The sequence below is a fragment of the Erinaceus europaeus genome, chromosome 10, assembly GCF_950295315.1.
Source record: "Erinaceus europaeus chromosome 10, mEriEur2.1, whole genome shotgun sequence".
NCBI lineage: Eukaryota > Metazoa > Chordata > Mammalia > Eulipotyphla > Erinaceidae > Erinaceus > Erinaceus europaeus.
Window position 1 is genome coordinate 79,042,816 of NC_080171.1, and position 20,345 is coordinate 79,063,160.

The 20,345-nt window shown below is 53.5% G+C and overlaps 2 protein-coding genes across 3 annotated transcripts in view; one reads left to right on the forward strand and one right to left on the reverse strand.

Annotated features, from left to right (window-relative positions):
- Positions 1 to 10,826: 10,826 nt before the first annotated feature.
- Positions 10,827 to 11,600, reverse strand: LOC132540959 (basic proline-rich protein-like). Its single transcript, XM_060200792.1, has one exon. The coding sequence runs from the start codon at positions 11,598 to 11,600 to the stop codon at positions 10,827 to 10,829; it is 774 nt and encodes a 257-aa protein (XP_060056775.1).
- The window catches only part of SKI (SKI proto-oncogene), a 46,548-nt gene continuing 37,347 nt past the window's right edge, over positions 11,145 to 20,345 (forward strand). The window contains exon 1 of one of the 2 annotated variants that reach the window (XM_007529500.3): positions 11,145 to 12,567. In XM_007529500.3, coding sequence (XP_007529562.1) covers positions 11,599 to 12,567 — 969 coding nt within the window. In that variant the 5' untranslated portion in view covers positions 11,145 to 11,598. The remainder of the gene's footprint in view (positions 12,568 to 20,345) is intronic. The other variant, XM_060199890.1, reaches the window with a different exon arrangement.

A 20,345-nucleotide genomic window follows, 5' to 3' on the forward strand; every position in this document is an offset into this window, starting at 1 on the left:
TTTTGTCCACAGTATCTCCCACCGGGTGTCTGGATTTCCTCACAGTCTGTGATAAGTGGCATCTCTTTGGCAGGAGAGTTGCAGAAGGGCTGTGTGGGGATAGCAAAAAATCTCACTTGGATAGTGTGCAGCTTTACCATGTGTAGACCCAGGGTTATCACTGGGGCTTGCTACCTGCACAACAAATGCACTGCAGCCATTTTTTTTTGTTTGATAAGACAAATAGAAATTGAGAGGGAAAAAGGAGGGAGGGACGGAAGGAGGGAGAGAGAGACCTACAGCACTACTCCAACACTGGTGAAACTTCCCCCTACGCAGGTGGGGACCAGGAGTGGGTCCTTGTGCACATTGTAACATGCGTGTTCAATGAGGTGGGCCACCACCAGGACCACATCTTTGACTGTTTAGCCATTGCAGTGAGCAGGCTTCAGTCCAGGGCACCAGCTTTCTCACTCTAGAGCTTTGAATTTTCATCCTCTGCTTTGTGCTGAGTTTGTGCACTCTTAGAATCAGCTGCTGCTGCTCTTTCTCTATCTCTCCCCCTTCTTCTTTTATTTCTGCCACCAGGGCTATCACTGTGGCTTGATGTGTGCATGACAAAGCCATTACTTCCTGGTAACCATCTTCTTTCTTTCTTTCTAATTTTTTTTTTCCTCCAGGGTTATTGCTGGGGCTTGGCACCTGCACCACATTGAATCCACTGCCCTTGGAGGCTATTTTTCCCCCTTTTGTTGCCCTTGTTGCTTTTATTGTTGTAGTTATTACTGTTATTGTTATTGATGTCATCGTTGTTGGATAGGACAGAGAGAAATGAGAGAGGAGAGGAGACAGAGGGGGAGAGAAAGATAGACCTGCGGACCTGCTGCACCGCTTGTGAAGAGACTCCCCTGCAGGTGGGGAGGCGGGGGCTTGAACCAGGATCCTTACATGGTCCTTGTGCTTTGCGCCATGTGTGCTTAACCAGATGCACTACCGCCCAACCCTCTCTAAATATTTTTTATAAATATTTATTTATTTAATTTATTGGGTAGAGACAGAGAGAAATCAAGAGGAAGGAGGACATAGGGAAAAAGAAAGACAGAGAAACAACCACAGGGAGTTGGGCAGTGGTGCAGCGGGTTAAGCGCACTTGGCGGAACGTGCAAGGACCGGCAGAAAGATCATGGTTTGAGCCCTGGCTCCCCACCTGCAGAGGAGTCACTTCACAGGCAGTGAAGCAGGTCTGCAGGTGTCTGTCTTTCTCTCCTCCTCTCTGTCTTCCCCTCCTCTCTCCATTTCTCTCTGTCCTATCCAACAATGATGACATCAAACAATAACAGTAATAACTACAACAACAATAAAAACAAGGGCAACAAAAAGGGAATATATATATATATATATATATATATATATACACACACACACACAATTGCAGCACTGCTTTATCACTTGTGAGTCTTCCCCCTGCAGGTGGAGACTGGGGGCCTGAAGCCCAGTTCTTGGCACATAGTAACTTGTACACTAGTTGTGCCACTGCCTGGCCCCTTCTTTTTTCTCTATTCTTCTCTTCTCTTCTCTTCTCTTCTCTTCTCTTCTCTTCTCTTCTCTCTTCTTCCTTTCTTTTCTTTTCTTTTTAAAAAATATTTTATTTATTTATTTTCCTTTTTGTTGCCCTTGTTTTTATCGTTGTTGTGGTTATTTATTTTGCATTCAGGGTTATTGCTGAGGCTCAGTACCTGCACTATGAATCCACTGCTCCTTGAGGCCATTTTTCCCATTTTGTTGCCCTTATTATAGTTGTTATTGTTATTGTTGTCATAGCTATTGTTGTTAGATAGGACAGAGAGAAATCGAGAAAGGAGGGGAAGACAGAGGGGGGAGAGAAAGATAGACACCTGGAGACTTGCTTCACCACTTGCAAAGAGACCTCTGCAGGTGGGGAGCCGTGGACTCGAGCTGGGATCCTTAAGCCAGCCCCTGTGCTTTGTGCCATGTATGCTTAATCCGCTGTGCTACTGCCCAGCCCCCCATTTTTGGTGGTTATTATTATTGTTGTTATTGATGTCATTGTTGCCGGATAGGACAGGGAGAAATGGAGAGAGGAGGGGAAGATAGAGAAGGGAAGAGAAAGATAGACACCTGCAGACCTGCTTCACCACTTGTGAAGCAACCACCCTGCAGGTGGGGAACCGGGGGCTTGAACTGGGATCCTTGCACTTTGTGCCATGTGTGCTTAACCCGCTGCACCACTGTCCAACCCCCCTTTGTTTTTAAATGTAGTTTATTTGTTTTATTCTAATGAGAGAAATATACACACAGAGAACAGAGCCCTGCTCAGCTCTGGCTTGTGGTGGTGTGGGCGATGGTGGTATAGGCGATTGAATCTGGAACTTTGGAGCCTTAGGCAGGAAAGTCTTTTTCCATAACCATTAGATTGTTTCCTGCCCTAGAATCAGCTTCATTCCAAGCAAATTAATGTCTACTCAAAGACATACACATAACCATACCCAAACCCATACCCATACCCATACCCATACATCTGAGTGTTTCCCTATTTGGTCTGAGACATGACCCAGGACTCTTTCTGCTGTCCATTGTCCAGCCAGGGCCCCAACTGTCCTGTGACAGGCTCTTCCTGGGCCTTCCCTCAAGGAGCTCAGGCTTTTCTCAGGGAGGGCTTCCCACAGGGGCTCCCCAAGGCAGAGTCTGGACTGCTGGCCCACCTCCCCCATAGACATACTCTAACACTTCTCTCAATCTGTGTGGAAACACTGGGTGTGAGTTCACACGTCTGACTCACTCCCATCAAACAGCATAGAAAGGTCTTTCTCTTCCACATTCTCTTTTCTTTCTTTTCCATATCATTTTATCGGGAGGGGGCAGAGATAGTGGTTGACAGGACAGTTGTTACATGGGTACAGTTTATTTTATTTTTAAGTTTTATTCTTTTATTTAGTAAAGAGAAGGAATCAGATGTGTGTAATGTTGAGGATCAGACTCAGGACTTCATGTTTGAGGGTCCAAAACTTTATCCGTGGTGCCACCTCTCAGGTCACATAGATACAGTTTCCTTCCCTTCTTCTCCTTCTTCTTTTAAAGATTAAAAAATATATATTTATTTATTTATTCCCTTTTGTTGCCCTTGTTGTATTATTGTTGTTGTTATTGATGTTGTCATTGTAGGATAGGACAGAAAGAAGTAGAGAGAGGAGGGGAAGACAGAGAGGGGGAGAGAAAGATAGATACTTGTAGACCTAAAGTGACCTCCCCCCCTGCAGGTGGGGAGCCAGGGGCTTGAACTGGGATCCTTGCGCTTTGTGCCACCTGCCCTCAACCTGCTGCGCTACCGCCCGACTCCCATTCTCCTTCTATTTCTTTTTTAAATTTTTTTCTTTCTTTTTAATTTTATTTATTCCCTTTTGTTGCCCTTGTTTATTTATTGTTGTATTTATTATTGTTGTTGTTATTAATGATGTTGTTGGATAGGACAGAGAGAAATGGAGAGAGGAGGAGAGAAAGAGACACCTGCAGACCTGCTTCACCACTTGTGAAGCAACTCCCCTGCCGGTGGGGAGACGGGGGTTCCAACCGGAATCCTTACACAGGTCCTTGCACTTTGTGCCACCTGCGCTTAAGCCACTGTGCTACTGCCCAACTCCCTCCTTCTTCTATTTCTTCTTCTTTTACTGTCACCAGGGTTATCACTGGGGCTCAGTGCCTGTACAATGAATCCATTTCTTTTCTTTCTTCCTTCCTTTCTTCCTTCCTTCCTTTCTTTCTTTTTTTTTCCCTCCAGGGTTATAGCACCATGAATCCACTGCTCCAGGAGGCCATTTTCCCCCCTTTTGTTTTTTGTTGCCCTTGTTGTTATAGCCTTGTTGTGGTTACTATTGTTGTTGTTGATGTTATTCGTTGTTGGATAGGACAGAGAGAAATGGAGAGAGGAGGGGAAGACAGAGAGGGGGAGAGAAAGACAGACACCTGCAGACCTGCTTCACCGCCTGTAAAGCAACTTCCCTGCAGGTGGGGAGCCGGGGGCTTGAACCGGGATCTTTACTCCAGTCCTTGAGCTTTGCGCCATGTGTGCTTAACCCGCTGTGCTACTGCCTGACCCCCCTTTTCTTTTTTCTTTCATTTTTATATGTTAGGACAGAGAGAAACTGAGAGGGGATGGGGAGATAGAGAGGGAGAGAAAAAGAGAGACACCTATGGACATAGTTAACTGCTTATTAAGCACCCCCTTTTAGCTAGGGAGCGGGGGCTCAAACCCAGGTCCTGAATTGGATAGTTTCTTATCTCTGTTAGGTGTCTGCATACTATTCCTGCCACCAACTTAAGTCCTACTCCACCACTGTGCACTAGGTCCCCAGGACCCTTTCAACTCCTTCCTGCCCCCCAACCCTTGGCTATAGTGCAATAGGCCACACCTAGTCCAAGTTTCACTCCATTTTCCCTTTTCTTGTTTCTTAAGTTCCGTCTATAAGTGAGGTCATCTGAAATTCTTCCTTCTTCGTCTGGCTGATCTCTTACCCTGATCCCTTCAAGTTCTATCCAAGATGAGACAAAGAAAAAGATTCCATTATTTCTTACAGCTGAGTAGTATTCCAGTGTATATATAACCCACAACTTTTTTTCCTTTTCTCTCCACTTACCCTCTTTTTTTTTTTGCTAGAGCCCTTCTCAGCTCTAACATAAGATAATGCTAGGCATTAAACTGATTACCTTAGAGTCTAAGGTGTAAACGTCTTTTTGCGTAACCATTGTTCTACCTCTGGGATGCTATCCCACAGCTCTCTTTTTAATTTAAATTTTTTATATTTATTTATTTTCCCTTTTATTGCCCTTGTTTTTTATTGTTGTTGTAGTTATTATTGTTGTTGTTATTGATGTCATCGTTGTTAGATAGGACAGAGAGAAATGGAGAGAGGAGAAGACAGAGGGGGAGGGAAAGACACCTGCAGACCTGCTTCACCGCCTGTGAAGCGACTCCCCTGCAGGTGGGGAACCAGGGGCTCGAACTGGGATCCTTATGCCGGTCCTTGCGCTTACATGCCACCTGCATTTAACCCACTGCACTACTGCCCAACTCCCCCCACAGCTCTCTTAACCTCTCATCTGTCACTGGGCATCTGGTTGCTGTCACAAACTATGCTGCTAAGGATGTAGGTGCGTAGATCTCTTTGGATGGGTGTGTTAATTTCCCTTGGTCTGACCCCTGGGAGAGGGATTGTTCGGTCATGGAGTAGGTGCATTTCTAATATCCTGAGGTATTTTAAGACTGTTTCCCACAGGTATTGAACCACTTTACATTCCCACCAGTAGTGTAGAAGTGTTCCTCTTTCCCCACATCCTTGCCAGCACTTATTTGTGTCCTTTGTGGTGGGTGATATGTTTCACAAGTGTGAGGTGGTGTCTCACTGGTATCTCTTGATTTGCAGTTCTTCAATAATCAGTGACCTTGAACATTTTTTTCAGTTTGTTGGTCCTCTGGGTATCTTTGGTGAAGACTGTCCATGTCTTCTCCCTACTTTTAATTAATTTTTCTTTTTTTATATTTTACTTATTTATTATTGGATAGAGACAGAGAAATTGGGAGAGGAGAGGGAGATACAGAAGGAGAGAGAAACACTTGCAGCCCTGCTTCACCATTCGTGAAGCTTTCCCCTTGCAGGTGGGGACCAGGGACTTGAACCTGGGTCCTTTTGCACAGTAATGTGTGTGCTTAACCAGGTGCGCCACTGCTTGACCCCTTAATTTTTCTTTTCTCTTTGCTGACACATTTTTTTCTCCTCCCCCTCCTCCTTCTCTTTCTTCTCCTTCTTCTTTTTCTCCTAGAATCATGGCCTTCTGTATCCTATTTCACTGCTCCTGGTTACTTTTTCATAAAGACAGAGACTATCAGAGCTTCCTCTGGCATCACACCTCCAGCATAGCACTGGGTCTTGAATCAGAACAAGACATGTGTCCTCCCCAGTGGGTGACCTTGGGACAAATCCTTCCACATTTATATCCTGCCTTCAAGTGGGATGAGGGTCCTGTCCCCTTCCCCTCACAGCATGACAGACCTGGCAGTGTACATTCCCCACTTTCCTTGCTTGGTGATCAGTGGGCAGCCTCATACCCTTTGAGGCTTCACTCAAGGAGGGGCTAAGATGGATTTGTGGTGACCAGATGCAGTCAGGATCTGTACTATCTCTTTTGTTTCCTTCAGTTTGGAACATTTTTTGATCTCCCTTGCTGCCACCTTTGAAAATGTCAGGTCTGTTCTTCTGTCTGAAGTCTGTGCCCCCAGGAGCCAGGGTGCCATGCTGTCCTGTGTCCTACCTCACCTAGGCTTATACCCCTATTTACTTATTTATTTATTAGATTTTATTTATTTATTCATGAAGATAGAAGGAGAGAGAGAGAGAGAGAGAGAGAGGGAAGGAGGGAGGGAGAGAGAACCAGACATCACTCTGGTACATGTGGTGCCGGGGATTGAATTCTGGACCTCAGGCTTGAGAATCCAATGCTTTATCCACTGTGCCACCTCCCAGACCACACCCCTATTTATTATAATGAGAGAGATACAAAATGAGAGTGAGAATGATGGTAGAGGGGGACCTAGGTGGGGGTTTAGAATATTATGCAGAGGGGGTCGGACAGTAGTGCAGCAGGTTAAGTGTACATGGTGAAGCTCAAGGACCAGCGTAAGGATCCTGGTTCGAGCCCCCAGCTCCCCACCTGCAGGGGAGTCGCTTCACAGGCGGTGAAGCAGGTCTGCAGGTGTCTATCTTTCTCTCCCCCTCTCTGTCTTCCCTTCCTCTCTCCATTTCTCTGTCCTATCCAACAACGACGACATCAATAGCAACAGCAATAACTACAACAACAATAAAACAAGGGCAGCAAAGGGGGAATAAAGCAAATTAAAAAAATGTTATGCAGAAAACTGAGAAATGTTATACATGTACCAACTACTGTATTTTATTGTCAACTGTAAACCATTAATCCCCCAATAAAGAAGAGAGAAGTAGAGAAGGAAAAGAAGAGAGGCATATGGAGGTAGTTATGCTGTCATGAATGGCTTGGAAGGGAAGAGAGGATTGAATCAGAAAAAAAGAAAAAGAGGCAACTATGTATAAATGTGGACAGATAATTGTAGAGATGATGGTTGGTCCATGTCTACAACCTTAGGGAGCTGTGGTGGATTGCAGTGGGGAGAGTGAAGAATCAGAATTCCGGTGGTGGGAATGGTGTGGATTCAAACCCCCGTTGATGTGTAATTCTGTAATATAAAAATAAATAAAGTAAAAAATAATCTTTTAAAAAAAAGTCAAGAGGGAGAGAAAGCACTGCTCAGCTCTGGCTTATGATGGCATTGGGGACTGAATCAGGGACCTCAGAGCCTCAAGTATGAGTCTTTGCACAGAACCATAGTACTGTCTCCCTAGTCATCCCAGGAATTCTCTGATGAATGACATCCCCACAAATATGAGGTGGTACTTCTGGGCCCTGAAGGTCAATTCCCAAATAAACCACTGGCGCTAAACCTTTCTCCCAGGTTGTACTTTCGGTGGAATCCACCTTAGGGGAGAAAATCCTTCCTAAGTTTGTTTATTTATTTATTTTTGCCACCAGGGTTATCGCTGTGGCTCATTGCCTGCACATTTTCCCCCATCTTTATTATTATTTTTTTCTTTATATGATAGGACAAAGAGAAATTGAGAGGGGAGAGGGAGATAGAGAGGGATAGAGACGGACACCTGCAGACCCGCTTCATTGCTTGGGAAGTCTTCTTGCAGGTGGGGAGCCAGGGCTTGAGCCTAGGTCCTTGTGCATGCTAATGTGTGCACTTAACCAAGTGTGCAATTGCTTGCTCCCTCACTACCTCCTTTTCTAAATTTTTATTGAGTTTATGGTTTAAGGCATATCTTTGTGAATAAACATTTGAAAGTGGGCAGTCTGGGAGATTACACAGTTCATAAAGCATAAGGTCCTGAGCTTGATTCCTGGTGCTAGATGTGCCAAAGCAATGCTCTAATGTTCTTTCTGTCTCCTTCTTTCTTGTTCTCTCATAGATACATTAAAAAAATATATTTTAAATATTTATTTATTCTCTCTTTTTTTAATGTTTATTTATCCCCTTTTGTTGCCCTTGTTTTTTTTTTTTATTGTTGTAGTTATTATTGTTGTTGATGTCGTCATTGTTGGATAGGACAGAGAGAAATGGAGAGAGGAGGGGAAGACAGAGAGGGGGAGAGAAAGATAGACACCTGCAGACCAGCTTCACCGCCTGTGAAGCGACTCCCTTGCATGTGGGGAGCCAGGGGCTTGAACCGGGATCCTTAGGCTGGTCCTTGTGCTTTGCACCTCATGTGCTTAAAACGCTGCGCTAACGCCCGACTCCCATTTATTCTCTTTTGTTGCCCTTGTTTTATTGTAGTTATTAATGTCGTCATTGTTGGATAGGACAGAAAGAAAATGGAGAGAGGGGAAGAGAAAGACAAGACACCTGCAGACCTACTTCACTGCTTGTGAAGCGACTCCCCTGCAGATGGGGAGCCGGGGGCTCAAATATTTTTATTTTTAATTATATTTTATTTATTGAATAGAGACAGCCTGAAATTGAGGGGGAGGAGGAGATAGAGAGGGAGAGAGACAGAGAGAGACACCTGCAGCACTGCTTCACTTATGAAGCTTGGCCCCTGCAGGTAGGGACCATGGACTTGAACCAGGTTCTTGTGCATTGTAACATACATGCTCAACCAGATGTGCCACCACCTGGTCCCATTTTAAAAATAAATAGAAGTGAATTATGAACCCAGAAGATAGTTCATCTGTAGATGGTGACTTTCCATGGTGAGGTCCTGGATATGAATCCTGGCATCACATGGGAGCCCCACAGAATCAGGGGAAGCTCCCTAGATGGTGTTGTCTTTTCCTCTTGATGTAAAATAAAGAGTCTGTGAGCCCCCCCCCCCCCCCGCACAGAAAAAAAAAAAAGCAAAATTCGAAAGCAGTACAGTAATAATGCTTCTGGCATGGCAGCTTGTTGCTTTCCCTCTACTTTCCAAGGAGCAAGAGGTAGGGTAAGGGAAAGCAGGGTCTCTGGTCCTAGACTGGCTGGGCCCGCTCAGGAAGTAGAGAATTTGCTCTTCCTTGGCAGTCTGATGTGGGCAGCAGAGGGGGATCTTCTGTGTACAGATGTGCTGTCCAGTGAGTGGACACACCCATGGGGTCCTGTCTGGCCTGTGGTCTGGTCTTCAGGGGCCCCAAACAGCAGCTGGGCCGTGACAGCGGGCTGGGGCTGGGGGGCAGCAGACCTGCAGGTGGGACCCCAGACCCACACTAGGCTGGGGTAGTCAGAATCTGTTCAGCTTTGTCTGAACACTATAGGTCGATCTCCAACCTTTTCGGAACCCTTGAGGTGCTCTGTCCCCCGCTGCATTTCAGGGCCCTCACTCCTTCCCTCTCTCCTGCGCCAAGCACACCCGCTTGTCCAATGGTTTCCCTCAAGGTCCACAGGTCTGGGGACATGTGAGCCCCCTGCTTGACCTATCTTGCAGAGCTAGAGCGTGTGGGGGGTACAGAGCAAGGATGTGGGGTGCCGCCCTTCCATCAAGGATTAAGGAGCGGTAGCAAAGCCTTGTTTAGCAGAAACACTCGGGTTGAGCCACAAGCTTCCCTTTCCGTGGCACCCAGAGTCAAAGCACCCCGAAGGAAGTGACTTAGCATCGGAGACATTTGGTGGGGGGAGTGCGCAAAAAAAAAAAAACTCATTTCCATGAAAACAAAGAGGCCACTCTTCTTTGTTTTGTAAATATTCTCCCCAGTTTCCTTTGGCCACGCACCTGCAGCTGGAGACGTCTCCAGGTGGGGGCTGCAGGTTGTTGGAGAGCCGGAGGAGGTTGGGGTGAGGGTGGGGAGCCCAAGGCCTCCGCAGGGCGGTGCGAAGAGCCAGGCGTTTAGGCACGGAGGGCTCCCAGGCTCTCAGCCCCAGGTGCCAAGCGACAGGTGTGGGGCACTGCCGCTCTGCAGACTGCACCTGCCCTCCAGCCTGCCCGGGAGCCCCCAGGTCTGCGGGGATGCCCGGGCGTCAGCGCCTCCGCGGGGACGCAGGTTCTGTTGCCTGGGCTGGGCTCGCACCCCGGGCTGGGTGGCACCCGCGTGGAGCCTGTGTCGTGTGCGGCCCTCGAGCGTGTGGCAGCCTGTCCCCGTCCTGTGTGGCCCCACGTCACAGTGTGTGGAGTCCCTGTTGTGTGCGGGTCCCGTCGTCACGTTAGGTGTCGTCCCCGTCGTGGGTGGGACCCCGGGCGTGTCGCACTGGACGCCCGGTGCGTGGCGGCGGGGCTGCGCTGCGGGCTGCGCGGCCTGGCCCGCCCCCGTGGGCTTGTGGTTGTGGCGGGGCCGCGTGTGGCTTTTGGGCCCTGGCGGCGGCAGCGACGGCGCCTTCCCAGACGCTCAGGAAGCGCCCGGGCCGGAAGGGGGGCCCGCGGCGCCGCCGCCAGCCCCCCCCGCCCCCGGCGGCCTTCCGGCGGGCGGGACCCACCAACCGAGCGGAGCCGAGTCCCCGGCGGGCGGGGTGCAGGAAGTCGAGCCGGGCCGAGTCTATGGCGGGTGGGGCCGAGCGAGCTCGAGTGTCGGGAGGGCGGGGCCGGATAGGCCCGAGGCCGGGGCGGACCGGCCCGAGCGGGGCCGAGTGAGCCCGAGTCCCGGGCGGGCGGGCCCGAGCGCGGCCGAGCGCGCGTTCCTGGAAGCGCCGGGCCGGGAGGCGGCCGCATTCCTGGCTGGGGTTCGGGCTGAGGCGGCGGCGCGGGGCGGGGCGGCGGCGCGGGGCGGGGCGGCGGCGTGAGCTCAGCGCCCGGCGCTCAGTCCGAGCCGGAGCGAGCAGCCGGGAGGATGTACGCCGAGCTCCGCGCCGCCGCCGCCGCCGCCACCGCCGCCGCGCTCTGAGGACCGCCGCCGCCGGGCGCCTCCCGCCGCCCCGGAAGCCGCGGAGCCGAACGGGCGGGCGGGAGGAGGGCGCGGGCCGGGCCGGGCCGGGCCGGGCCGGGGCGGCGGGAGGCGGACGCGACGCGGCCGGCCAGCGCCGCCGGGACGAGCCGGGCGGGCGCTGCGCGGTGGGAGGAGCGGGGCGGCGGCGGCGGCGCGCCGCGCGAGGACGGCCCGGTGGGCCCCGCGCCCCCGCTCCTCCCGGGCCCCTCGGCCTCCGGCGCCGCGGCGATTCGCGCCTCGCGGCGCCGGCACCTGCCCGCACGCCCCCCGCGACCCCCGGGCCCGCGAGCGTTGGCGTTGGCGTTGGCGGCGCGCGCCGGGGCATGCCCCGCGCCTAGGGCCCGGGGGGCGCGCGGGGGGCGCGCGGGGGGCCCGGGCGGCGGCGGCGGGCGCGGCGCGGGGCGCGTGGATGTGGCGCCGGGCCCGGGCGGCGGCCTCCAGCGGCGGGACCCCTTCGCCCCGCCCGCCTTCCCCTTCGCGCCCCCGGGCGAGGCCGAGGCCGCGACCGTGATCGGCCGGGAGCCCGCGGCGGGGGGCGGCCGGGGCCGGGGCAGGGGCCGCCGCCGGGGCTCGCGGGGCGGCGGCGGGGGCCGCGGAGGCCCGGGCGCGCGGGAGCGGGAGCGGCCGGGCGAGCCAGAGCGCACCATGGAGGCAGCGACGGGCGGCCGCGGCGGCTTCCAGCCGCACCCGGGGCTGCAGAAGACGCTGGAGCAGTTCCACCTGAGTTCTATGAGCTCGCTGGGCGGCCCTGCCGCCTTCTCGGCGCGCTGGGCGCAGGAGGCCTACAAAAAGGAGAGCGCCAAGGAGGCGGGCGCGGCCGCGGTGCCCGCGCCGGTGCCCGCAGCCGCGGAGCCGCCGCCCGTCCTGCACCTGCCCGCCATCCAGCCCCCGCCGCCCGTGCTGCCTGGGCCCTTCTTCATGCCGTCCGACCGCTCCACCGAGCGCTGTGAAACGGTGCTTGAGGGCGAGACCATCTCGTGCTTCGTGGTGGGCGGCGAGAAGCGCCTGTGCCTGCCGCAGATCCTCAACTCGGTGCTGCGCGACTTCTCGCTGCAGCAGATCAACTCGGTGTGCGACGAGCTGCACATCTACTGCTCCCGCTGCACAGCCGACCAGCTGGAGATCCTCAAAGTCATGGGCATCCTGCCCTTCTCGGCGCCCTCGTGCGGGCTCATCACCAAGACGGACGCTGAGCGCCTGTGCAACGCGCTGCTGTATGGCGGCGCCTACCCGCCGCCTTGCAAGAAGGAGCTGGCGGCCAGTCTGGCGCTGGGCCTGGAGCTCAGCGAGCGCAGCGTGCGGGTGTACCACGAGTGCTTCGGCAAGTGCAAGGGGCTGCTGGTGCCCGAGCTCTACAGCAGCCCCAGCGCCGCCTGCATTCAGTGCCTCGACTGCCGCCTCATGTACCCGCCGCACAAGTTCGTGGTGCACTCGCACAAGGCCCTGGAGAACCGGACCTGCCACTGGGGCTTCGACTCAGCCAACTGGCGGGCCTACATCCTGCTGAGCCAGGACTACACGGGCAAGGAGGAGCAGGCGCGCCTCGGCCGCTGCCTGGACGACGTGAAGGAGAAGTTCGATTATGGCAACAAGTACAAGCGGCGGGTTCCGCGGGTGAGTGTTTCTGAGGGCCGCGGTGGTCCCCAAATGGGCTGGGCCTGGGGCCCTGGAAGCAGTCAGCCAGGCTGGGAGGGATGGGCGGGAAGGCCTGCGCGGGGTGGGCCTCCTGCCCAGGGACCTCCATACTGGGCCTTGCCCTCTATCTCCGTCTTGGGCTTCACCTTGGCTTTTAGGAAATGTAGGGTGGATGCAGGGGGAAGTGCCCTTGTGTTCAGCCCTTAGGGTGGGCTGCTGCGCCTGGTAGGGGCCTGTGCTTGGAGGCTGGAGAGGCCTTTCAAGCTCATAACCAGGGCCCAGATGGGCCGCTCAGAGGGAGGGAAGTGAGATCTGGCACTGCCTTCACCCTGAAACCTCCATGCTGGCAGCCAGAGGGGGTGCCTGTTGTGCCCTCAGCACACAGGACTTGGCCCGGCAGGCCTGTTTGTGCCTTGAAGTCTTGGGAGACGGATTCTAAAGTGAAGCCAGGTGTCCCAGCCACGGTGGCAGGGGGCCGAGACTCGGCGACTCCAGCTCTGTGCAGCTCCCAGGCCTGCCTGGGAGTAACTCCCAGTGTCCCCCATTGCGGGGGTGAGGGCTCTTTGGCACCAGGCTGGGCCCTGTGTCGGAGTGCAAGCTGGCCTGAGATTTGTTTTGGACGCACCCTTTCCGGCTTGCTCCTTCTGAATTGCGGGGAAGGGGTTGGAGCCCAGCTCTTGTTTGCCTAGCAGGCCGGCTGTGCCATCAGACCTGCTGCTCCTGAGCCAGGGTGTGGAACCTGCTCTGGGGGTCTTCATCACCTCCTCATCCCCACCCTTTGCATTTGGAGCAATTCTTTGAAACATCGAGGCTTATTAAAGCACCCAGGCAGAACGCAGCATCGGCTCGGCTATTCTTGGGAGGCCTAATTAATTCAGCTATTGCATCAAACTTTTTTTTCCTGAATCTGTGAATAGATGCTCCCACCCGGTTTTTTCTGGGCGCCCCTCCAGCAGAGTGTCAGAGCCTGGGGAGGAGGGACTGGAAGAGAGGGCCTGTCGCCTTTGCCGGGTGCACGCGTGTGTGCATATGGAGTCTGCGTGTACGGAGTGTGTGTGTGTGTGTTTGGCAATGCTGCTGCCCGCAGTGGGCAGGGCTAGCACCCAGGTGGCAGCTCTTTGCAGCTCAGGGTGGGGATGTGGGTGGGCTGGGGTGAGGAAGAGTCTTCCCCGCAGCAGGCTGGCTAGGCCTGTGGCTTTTGACTGAGTGAACTCTGGGCAGGTGCTGCCTGGGGGCTAGGGGCCATTGGGCTGAGAGTGCACGGTCTGGCCAGGCAGGGGACAGTGTCTGTCTCACTCTGGGTCATGTGTGCCTGTGGCCTTTCTGGGCTGGAGACTTCTTTGTCACGGGCAGACAGGGCCCCAAGCTGCAGAGTTGCCCTCCCCTGTGCAGCACACCTGGGGCTCTGGGCTTGAGTCCCCAGGCCCAGGAGACCCAGATGCTGCCCAGGGAGTCTCAGGTGGTCCTGAGTCACAGGACGCACTTTCACTCTGCCATCAGCATCTTTCCTTCACTGCCTTCCCCAGACAGGGGGCATCAGGGGGAGAAATTAGATAATGTACGGGACATGCTTAGGATTCATTTGTGAAGGGTCCCAGGCTCCATTCCTGGCACCACCATAACAGGCCTGAGCCAAACCCATCTCCCTAATGATGAGGGTGCACTCATTTTAGGTATCTGGGGGATTGCAGGGCCAAGTGCCAGCCACGTTACTCGTGGTGTGGCCCGGCTCAGTGTCCTACCGGTCTTCCTCCTGGCCCAGGTGTCCTCTGCTCCTGCACCCCCCGAACTGCCATGTGTTCTTTTGTCTCACACCAGCCCCACTTTATTTGCAAGGTGGGGTGGGATCCATTTGCACCCCCCCCAGGGTACACATGCAGTGTGTTGTTTAGCTTCTTCCTTTTTATTAGTTATTATTGTTTAAGGTTTTTAAAAATATTTATTTACTCTCTTTTGTGGCCCTTGTTGTTTTATTGTTGTAGTTATTGTTGTTATTGATGTCATTGTTGTTACATAGGACAGAGAGAAATTGAGAGAGGAGGGGAAGACAGGGGGAGAGAAAGACAGACACCTGCAGACCTGCTTCACTGCTTGTGAAGCGACTCCCCTGCAGGTGGGGAGCTGTGGGCTCAAACTGGGATCCTTACACTGGTCCTTGTGCTTTGTGACAACTGTGCTTAACCCACTGCACTACCACCTGACTCCCAGTTTCCTCCTTTTTAAAATTAATTTTTTTTTTGCCTCCAGGGTTATTGCTGGGGCTCAGTGCCTGCACCCTGAATCCACTGCTGCTGGAGGCCATTTTTCCCCCCTTTTGTTGCTCTTGTAGCCTTGTGGTTATTGTTGTTGTTGAATAGAGAGAGAAATGGAGAGAGGAGGGGAAGACAGAGGGGGGGAGAGAAAGTCAGACACCTGCAGACCTGCTTCACCGCCTGTGAAGCCACTCCCCTTCAGGTGGGGAGCCGGGGGCTCAAACCGGGATCCTTAAGCCTGTCCTTGCACTTTGCGTGACGTCCACTTAACCCACTGCACCACCATCCGACCCCCAAATTAATTTATTTTTTATAGTTGGATAGAGGCAGAGAAATTGAAAAGGGAGAGGGAGATAGAGAGGGAAAGAGACAGACAACTGCAGCTGTACTTCACTACTCATGAAGCTTTCCCCCTGCATTTGGGGACCAGGGCCATGAACCCATGCCCTTGCACACTGTAGTGTGTATGATGAACTAGGTATGCCACTGGCCTTTAGTTTCCTCCTTTTACAGCTTAAGGTGAGGGAATTTTGGGCTCGGTGTCACCTGTGCCAGGTGGAAGCTTGTGAGTGTCTGCCTGGAGCTGAGTGGGCAGTTCTCCCTGGATCTGGGAAGCCTCAGGCATCCTGTCCAAACCCCTGGGCTTGCTCGTGTGTTCTCTCAGGCTGCTGCTCCACCTCTGCCTCAGTTTTCCAGCAGACACTATAGGAGGGAGTGGCTGTTGGCCATGTGTGTCTCCTGGGGTCACAGGCTGGGGGCCTAGCACCTTCCCTTCCTGTCCTGGGCCTGCCTGGCAGTGCTGTGGGAGAGCAGGGGCCCATTTTCATGTAGGTAGCCTGCAGTGCCTGCAGCACGCTCCTTGCTGGTGACGGGCTACACCAGGCCCTTCTGTATCCCTCAGCCTGGCCCGGACTACTCTGCTCAATCTGAGCCACTCCATAGTCCATCCTTCCCTGTGGGCTGTACCTCACTTCCAGCGCTTGCACAGCCCTTGGGATCCCTTCATGCTTGGAGTCCTGAGGCCCAAAGCTCCTGGGTAACAGTGGCGACGGTGGCTTCCAGGTACAGGAACAGAGGTGGGGGACCTGGTTTGGCGCCCCATGAGAAGTGTGCTTTGCTCTCTGGTGCTGCAGTGCCTCTGAGTAGAACATGGTCTGACCCCCCACCTATGCCATGGCAGAGCTCAGGGCATGTTGTTCCCATGTCACTTGTCTGCTCTCTGTTAGTTTATTTTTATTTATTTTTTATTGGACAGAGACAGAGAGCAATTGAGAGGAGAAGTAGAGAGGGAAAGAGATACAGAGACACCTGCAGCTCTGCTTCACCACTTGTGAAGCTTTCCCCCTGTAGGTGGGGACCATGGCTTGAACCTGGGTCCTTGTGCACTGTAATGTGAGCACTTAACCAGATGCGCCACTACCTGCCCCCTGCTTTCTTAGTAGGGCTCTGTGGTACTTTGTTGGCACTTGACCTTGGCTGAGAAGGCAGTGCCCTCACAGGGCTGAAGGAGGGCCTCTCGAGCAGGGTGAAGGTGGGAGGCTTCTCAAAGTGGAGCCATAAGCCTGCTTTGAAGAAGAGCAGCTTCTCCCTCTGCCTTCCTCAGCTCCAGGAGTTGGGTCATTGACAGCAACTGTTTGTGTAACGTCTGTCTGCTGTGGTCTGTCTGCTGTGGCGTGCGGACAGGAGAGCAAGGAAGTCTGGGGAAGTGTCTCAGCCCCGCCTTCCTGGCTGGGAGAGCCCAGCCTAGATGCAGCCTTCAGGGACAGTGGAGACAGCTGGGGGAGGTGGTGCTTCCGGGTGTGCCTAGGCTGTCTGGTGGGAGGTGTCCATGGCCAGCGGCTGGACCCTGTGGCCCAAGGCCTGTTACACAAGGAGCAATAATGTGTCTTTTTTCTGAGGATTGCAAAAGCCAGAGGATGTCTCCACTGGAAGAATTATGCAAGTTTCAACTGAATTTTTTTTTTCTTAAGTTTCTTTGTTTTGAGTGGAAAGACAGAGACAGGAGTAGCGTCTGTCCTCAGCAGGCCCTGTGGCGCCCTGTGTCACCCAGGAAGTGGCCCGGGCCTCCGAGATGAAGGCTGGCAGACATGGGGGAGGGTGTCAGTCTGTCACAGGGGACAGGAACGAGCTGCCTGCAGTTGTGTGGCTGCCAGTGCAGGCGGCTCCTTCCGCTCTGGCCATGTGTGGTCTGCAGAGTGTCAGATATGCTTTTGGTTAGAGCCACAAATGGCTTTGAGGTAGTGTGGCCTAGGGCCTGAGCACCTCCTGACCTGTGGAGCCCCCCACACTCCCCAGCTTTCTGTGGGGGTCCTAAGAGAGACCCCCAAGAGCACTGATGTCAGCCTGCGTACGTGTCCTTTGTGCTGCTCTGGCCTCCTGGTCTCCATCATGTGAGGAACCAGAGGACGGGGAGGGTGGGAGAAGTGCCTCGGGGCCCTGGGACTGACTCTGGGATGCCAGGGTCTATCTAGTTTGACACTTTTTTCTCAGCTGTGATAAAGTGCCCAGTGCCACACCTTCTTGGTTTTGCAGCTGCAGGGGTTCAGGAAGTCTGGTCTCCGCTGTGGGCACCCTGGCTGTGTTTGTCAACCTGGGGGAGGTGCTGGTCATGGTGGGGTCCCTGGTTCCGGGCCCAGAATACACACTAGTAGAATGAGTCACAGGGCCTGACACTACTTGACAGGGTTTACTGGCAGCTGGCTTGTGATGGCTAGAAAGAGCGAGGGCTGTGGGCATGTGAGGTGTTCTTTGTGTCACTTGGTGTTTGTCCTGTCTGGTAACTCGTCTGGGCTCCACCCAGGGCACTCGGAGTCTCTCGTCAATGTTTACAGCATATGAGAGAGAGATGGAGAAGCCAGACAGCATTCTGGGACCTGGTATACTGGGGGTTGAAACCCCCCCCCCACATGAAAGTTTGGTGCTCTTCTAGTTGAGCAATTTTTCCAGTCACTCCATGTTCCTTTTGGGCTTTGCTGTCCCCAGGCTGCCCCCTGTCTGCTTGCTGTGTAGCTGGCCCCAGCTGGGGGCCACTGGAAGGGGCTGGCCACTGAGGGCTCTCTGGGGCCTTCTCTGCTGGAGGGTGGGTTGCAGCTTCCCCTGAGGCCAGGCACTCTGAGGGCCTGGGGTGAGGTGGCAAGTAGAGGGTGGTTCCATGACGACAGCTCAGCCATGAGCCCAACCCTGGGGTTTCAACTCACAGTGGGGTTGGTGGGGATCAGCTGTTGGGGGTAGGGAGGGTGCTGTCATGCATGTTGGTGGAGGCCCCTCTTTCCAGAGGAGCAGTGAACCAAGTGATGGCTTGGTGTCCTCTTTCTCAAACCACTGGTGGAGGCCACATGGGTCTGTGTGCTCCAAAAGCAGGTGTGTGGAAGGTGGGGCGCCCCTTCAGGGAAGACAGTCTCTCTGGCCTGGGAAGCCCCTGGGGAGCACACAGGCTGCTGCATGGCTCTTGTCACTTGCTGTTACCTCAGCTTCCTGTCCTGATGCCAGCCCCGTGGCTTAGGCTGGTGGCGGTTGGTGAGGTGTCCCTGTGGTAAGGGAGATGGCAGACAGGCCAGCTGGCATGGGGCGCAGCCCCTCCTCCCTGTGCTGGGTCTCATGTGCCTGCCCCTGCCTGCCCTGACAGCACAGCCCTGTAGCCTACAGTGTGAACTAGAACCAGGGACCCTGTCCCTAACTGAGGGACAGACACCTGCCCTGAGTGCTCTTTCTGCTGGCAAGGATGGGCAGAAATGCCCAGTTGTGAGCAACTGGAGCAGAGTGCATGTGTAGGCGTCAGCTCCGGGTTTGGGGACCCCAGTCGGGGGAGGGGGAAGGTGCCAGCCTGCCCACCTCACCTGCCACCAGACCTTGAAGCCCAAACCATTAACAACCCTGTGCTCTCAAGTTGAATGATATGTAAATGTAGTCAATTAAGCAAGGGGATTTTAATTAGCAGTTTAAGTTCATGTGTGAAGTGCCTTGCCTTAATTACTTGACAGTTTTGTTGTAAATTTGCTAAGTTTTTTTTTGCAGAACTATCAAAACTGTGATTTTTTTTTTTAACCATCCTTGTATGCAGTAAGTGTCGCCCAGCTTGCCTGACCCTAGTCAGTTCTTTCTTAATTTTTAAAGCTCTTTAAACTATTTAAACTGTGAAAACAAACTAGGTAAGCTATGGGCTGTAGGCCTGGTGGTGAGGCCTCTGCATGGCTTCCTGGAGTGCTGGCTGCCAGTAGGGTGGGATCACAGATGCCTAGCACCCATAACCCAGCCAGGCAGCCCCATGGACATGTGTTGATAAGGGCTCCTTTGGCATGGCTCTAGATCCCCCACTTGCAGCAGGGAGGTAGCCGGGTGCCCAGGGGCTGGGGTGTCCTGCCTGCAGCATGCCTATATCATGGCAGTGGTGCTGGGGTCTTCATTTCCCTGTCACTGTTGTTGAAGATGTCTTATAGAGTTTAACTCTTCCCCTCTCCTCCCATCTAGTTACCTTGATCTTGATGCCCCAGGGGAAGTCAGCCTCTCGGTTTGCTCTTCTAACTGTGCATATTTGAACTGTGTCTTCTGTGCTGGACTGTTTTCTCTGGAATCTGACAGAGACTCAGGCTTCTCTGTGACCCTGGGGGTGAAGATGGCCTGCTTCCTCTTGGTCTGCTGGACAGCCTGGACCAGCATGCACCTGTGTGTAAGGGGTGGGGTGCAGAGCTGATGGGCTCTGAGCTGATGGGCAGGTCCAGGGGTCTGCCTTGAGCACCTGGACCTCTCTGCCTGGCTGGATCCTGGGCTTGACCCCACTGGCTCCCATGTCTGCTAGAGGTGGCCTGCAACCACCCGTAGGCATCAGGACGTGTCCCTGGACATGGAGAAATGTGGTTTTACGGGGAGATTTTATGCTCATGCCTGAGTAGAAACTGCCTAAGGCATCCTGTGTGCCCAGTTAAGCAGTTAACCCATCTCAACAATTCTTTTTAATATTTTATTTATTTATTTATTTATTCTCTTTTGTTGCCCTTGTTGTTTTATTGTTGTAGTTATTGTTGTTGTCATTGTTGTTGAATAGGACAGAGAGAAATGGAGAGAGGAGGGGAAGACAGAGAGAGAGAGAGAAAGACACTTGCAGACTTGTTTTACTGCTTGTAAAGTGACTCCCCTGCAGGTGGGGAGCCAGGGGCTCAAACTGGGATCCTTACACTGGTCCTTGCGCTTTGTGCCATGTGCACTTAACTTGCTGCGCTACTGCCTGACTCCTCATCTCAACAATTTTTTAAAAAAAATTTATGCATTTACTAGATAAAGGCTGAGGAACTGGGAGGGGTGGGGAAGGGGGAAGAGAGAGACACACAGACAGAAAGACACCTGCAGTCCTGCTTTAGCACTTGTGGAGTTTTTTTTTTTTTTTTTTATCACCTGCAGGTGGAGACCAGGGGCTTGAACCTGGGTCCTTGCACACTGTCATGTGAGTGCTTAACAATGTGTGCCACTGCCTGGCCCCATAACAATTAGCTTTTTGGAGCCCCTCCTTTG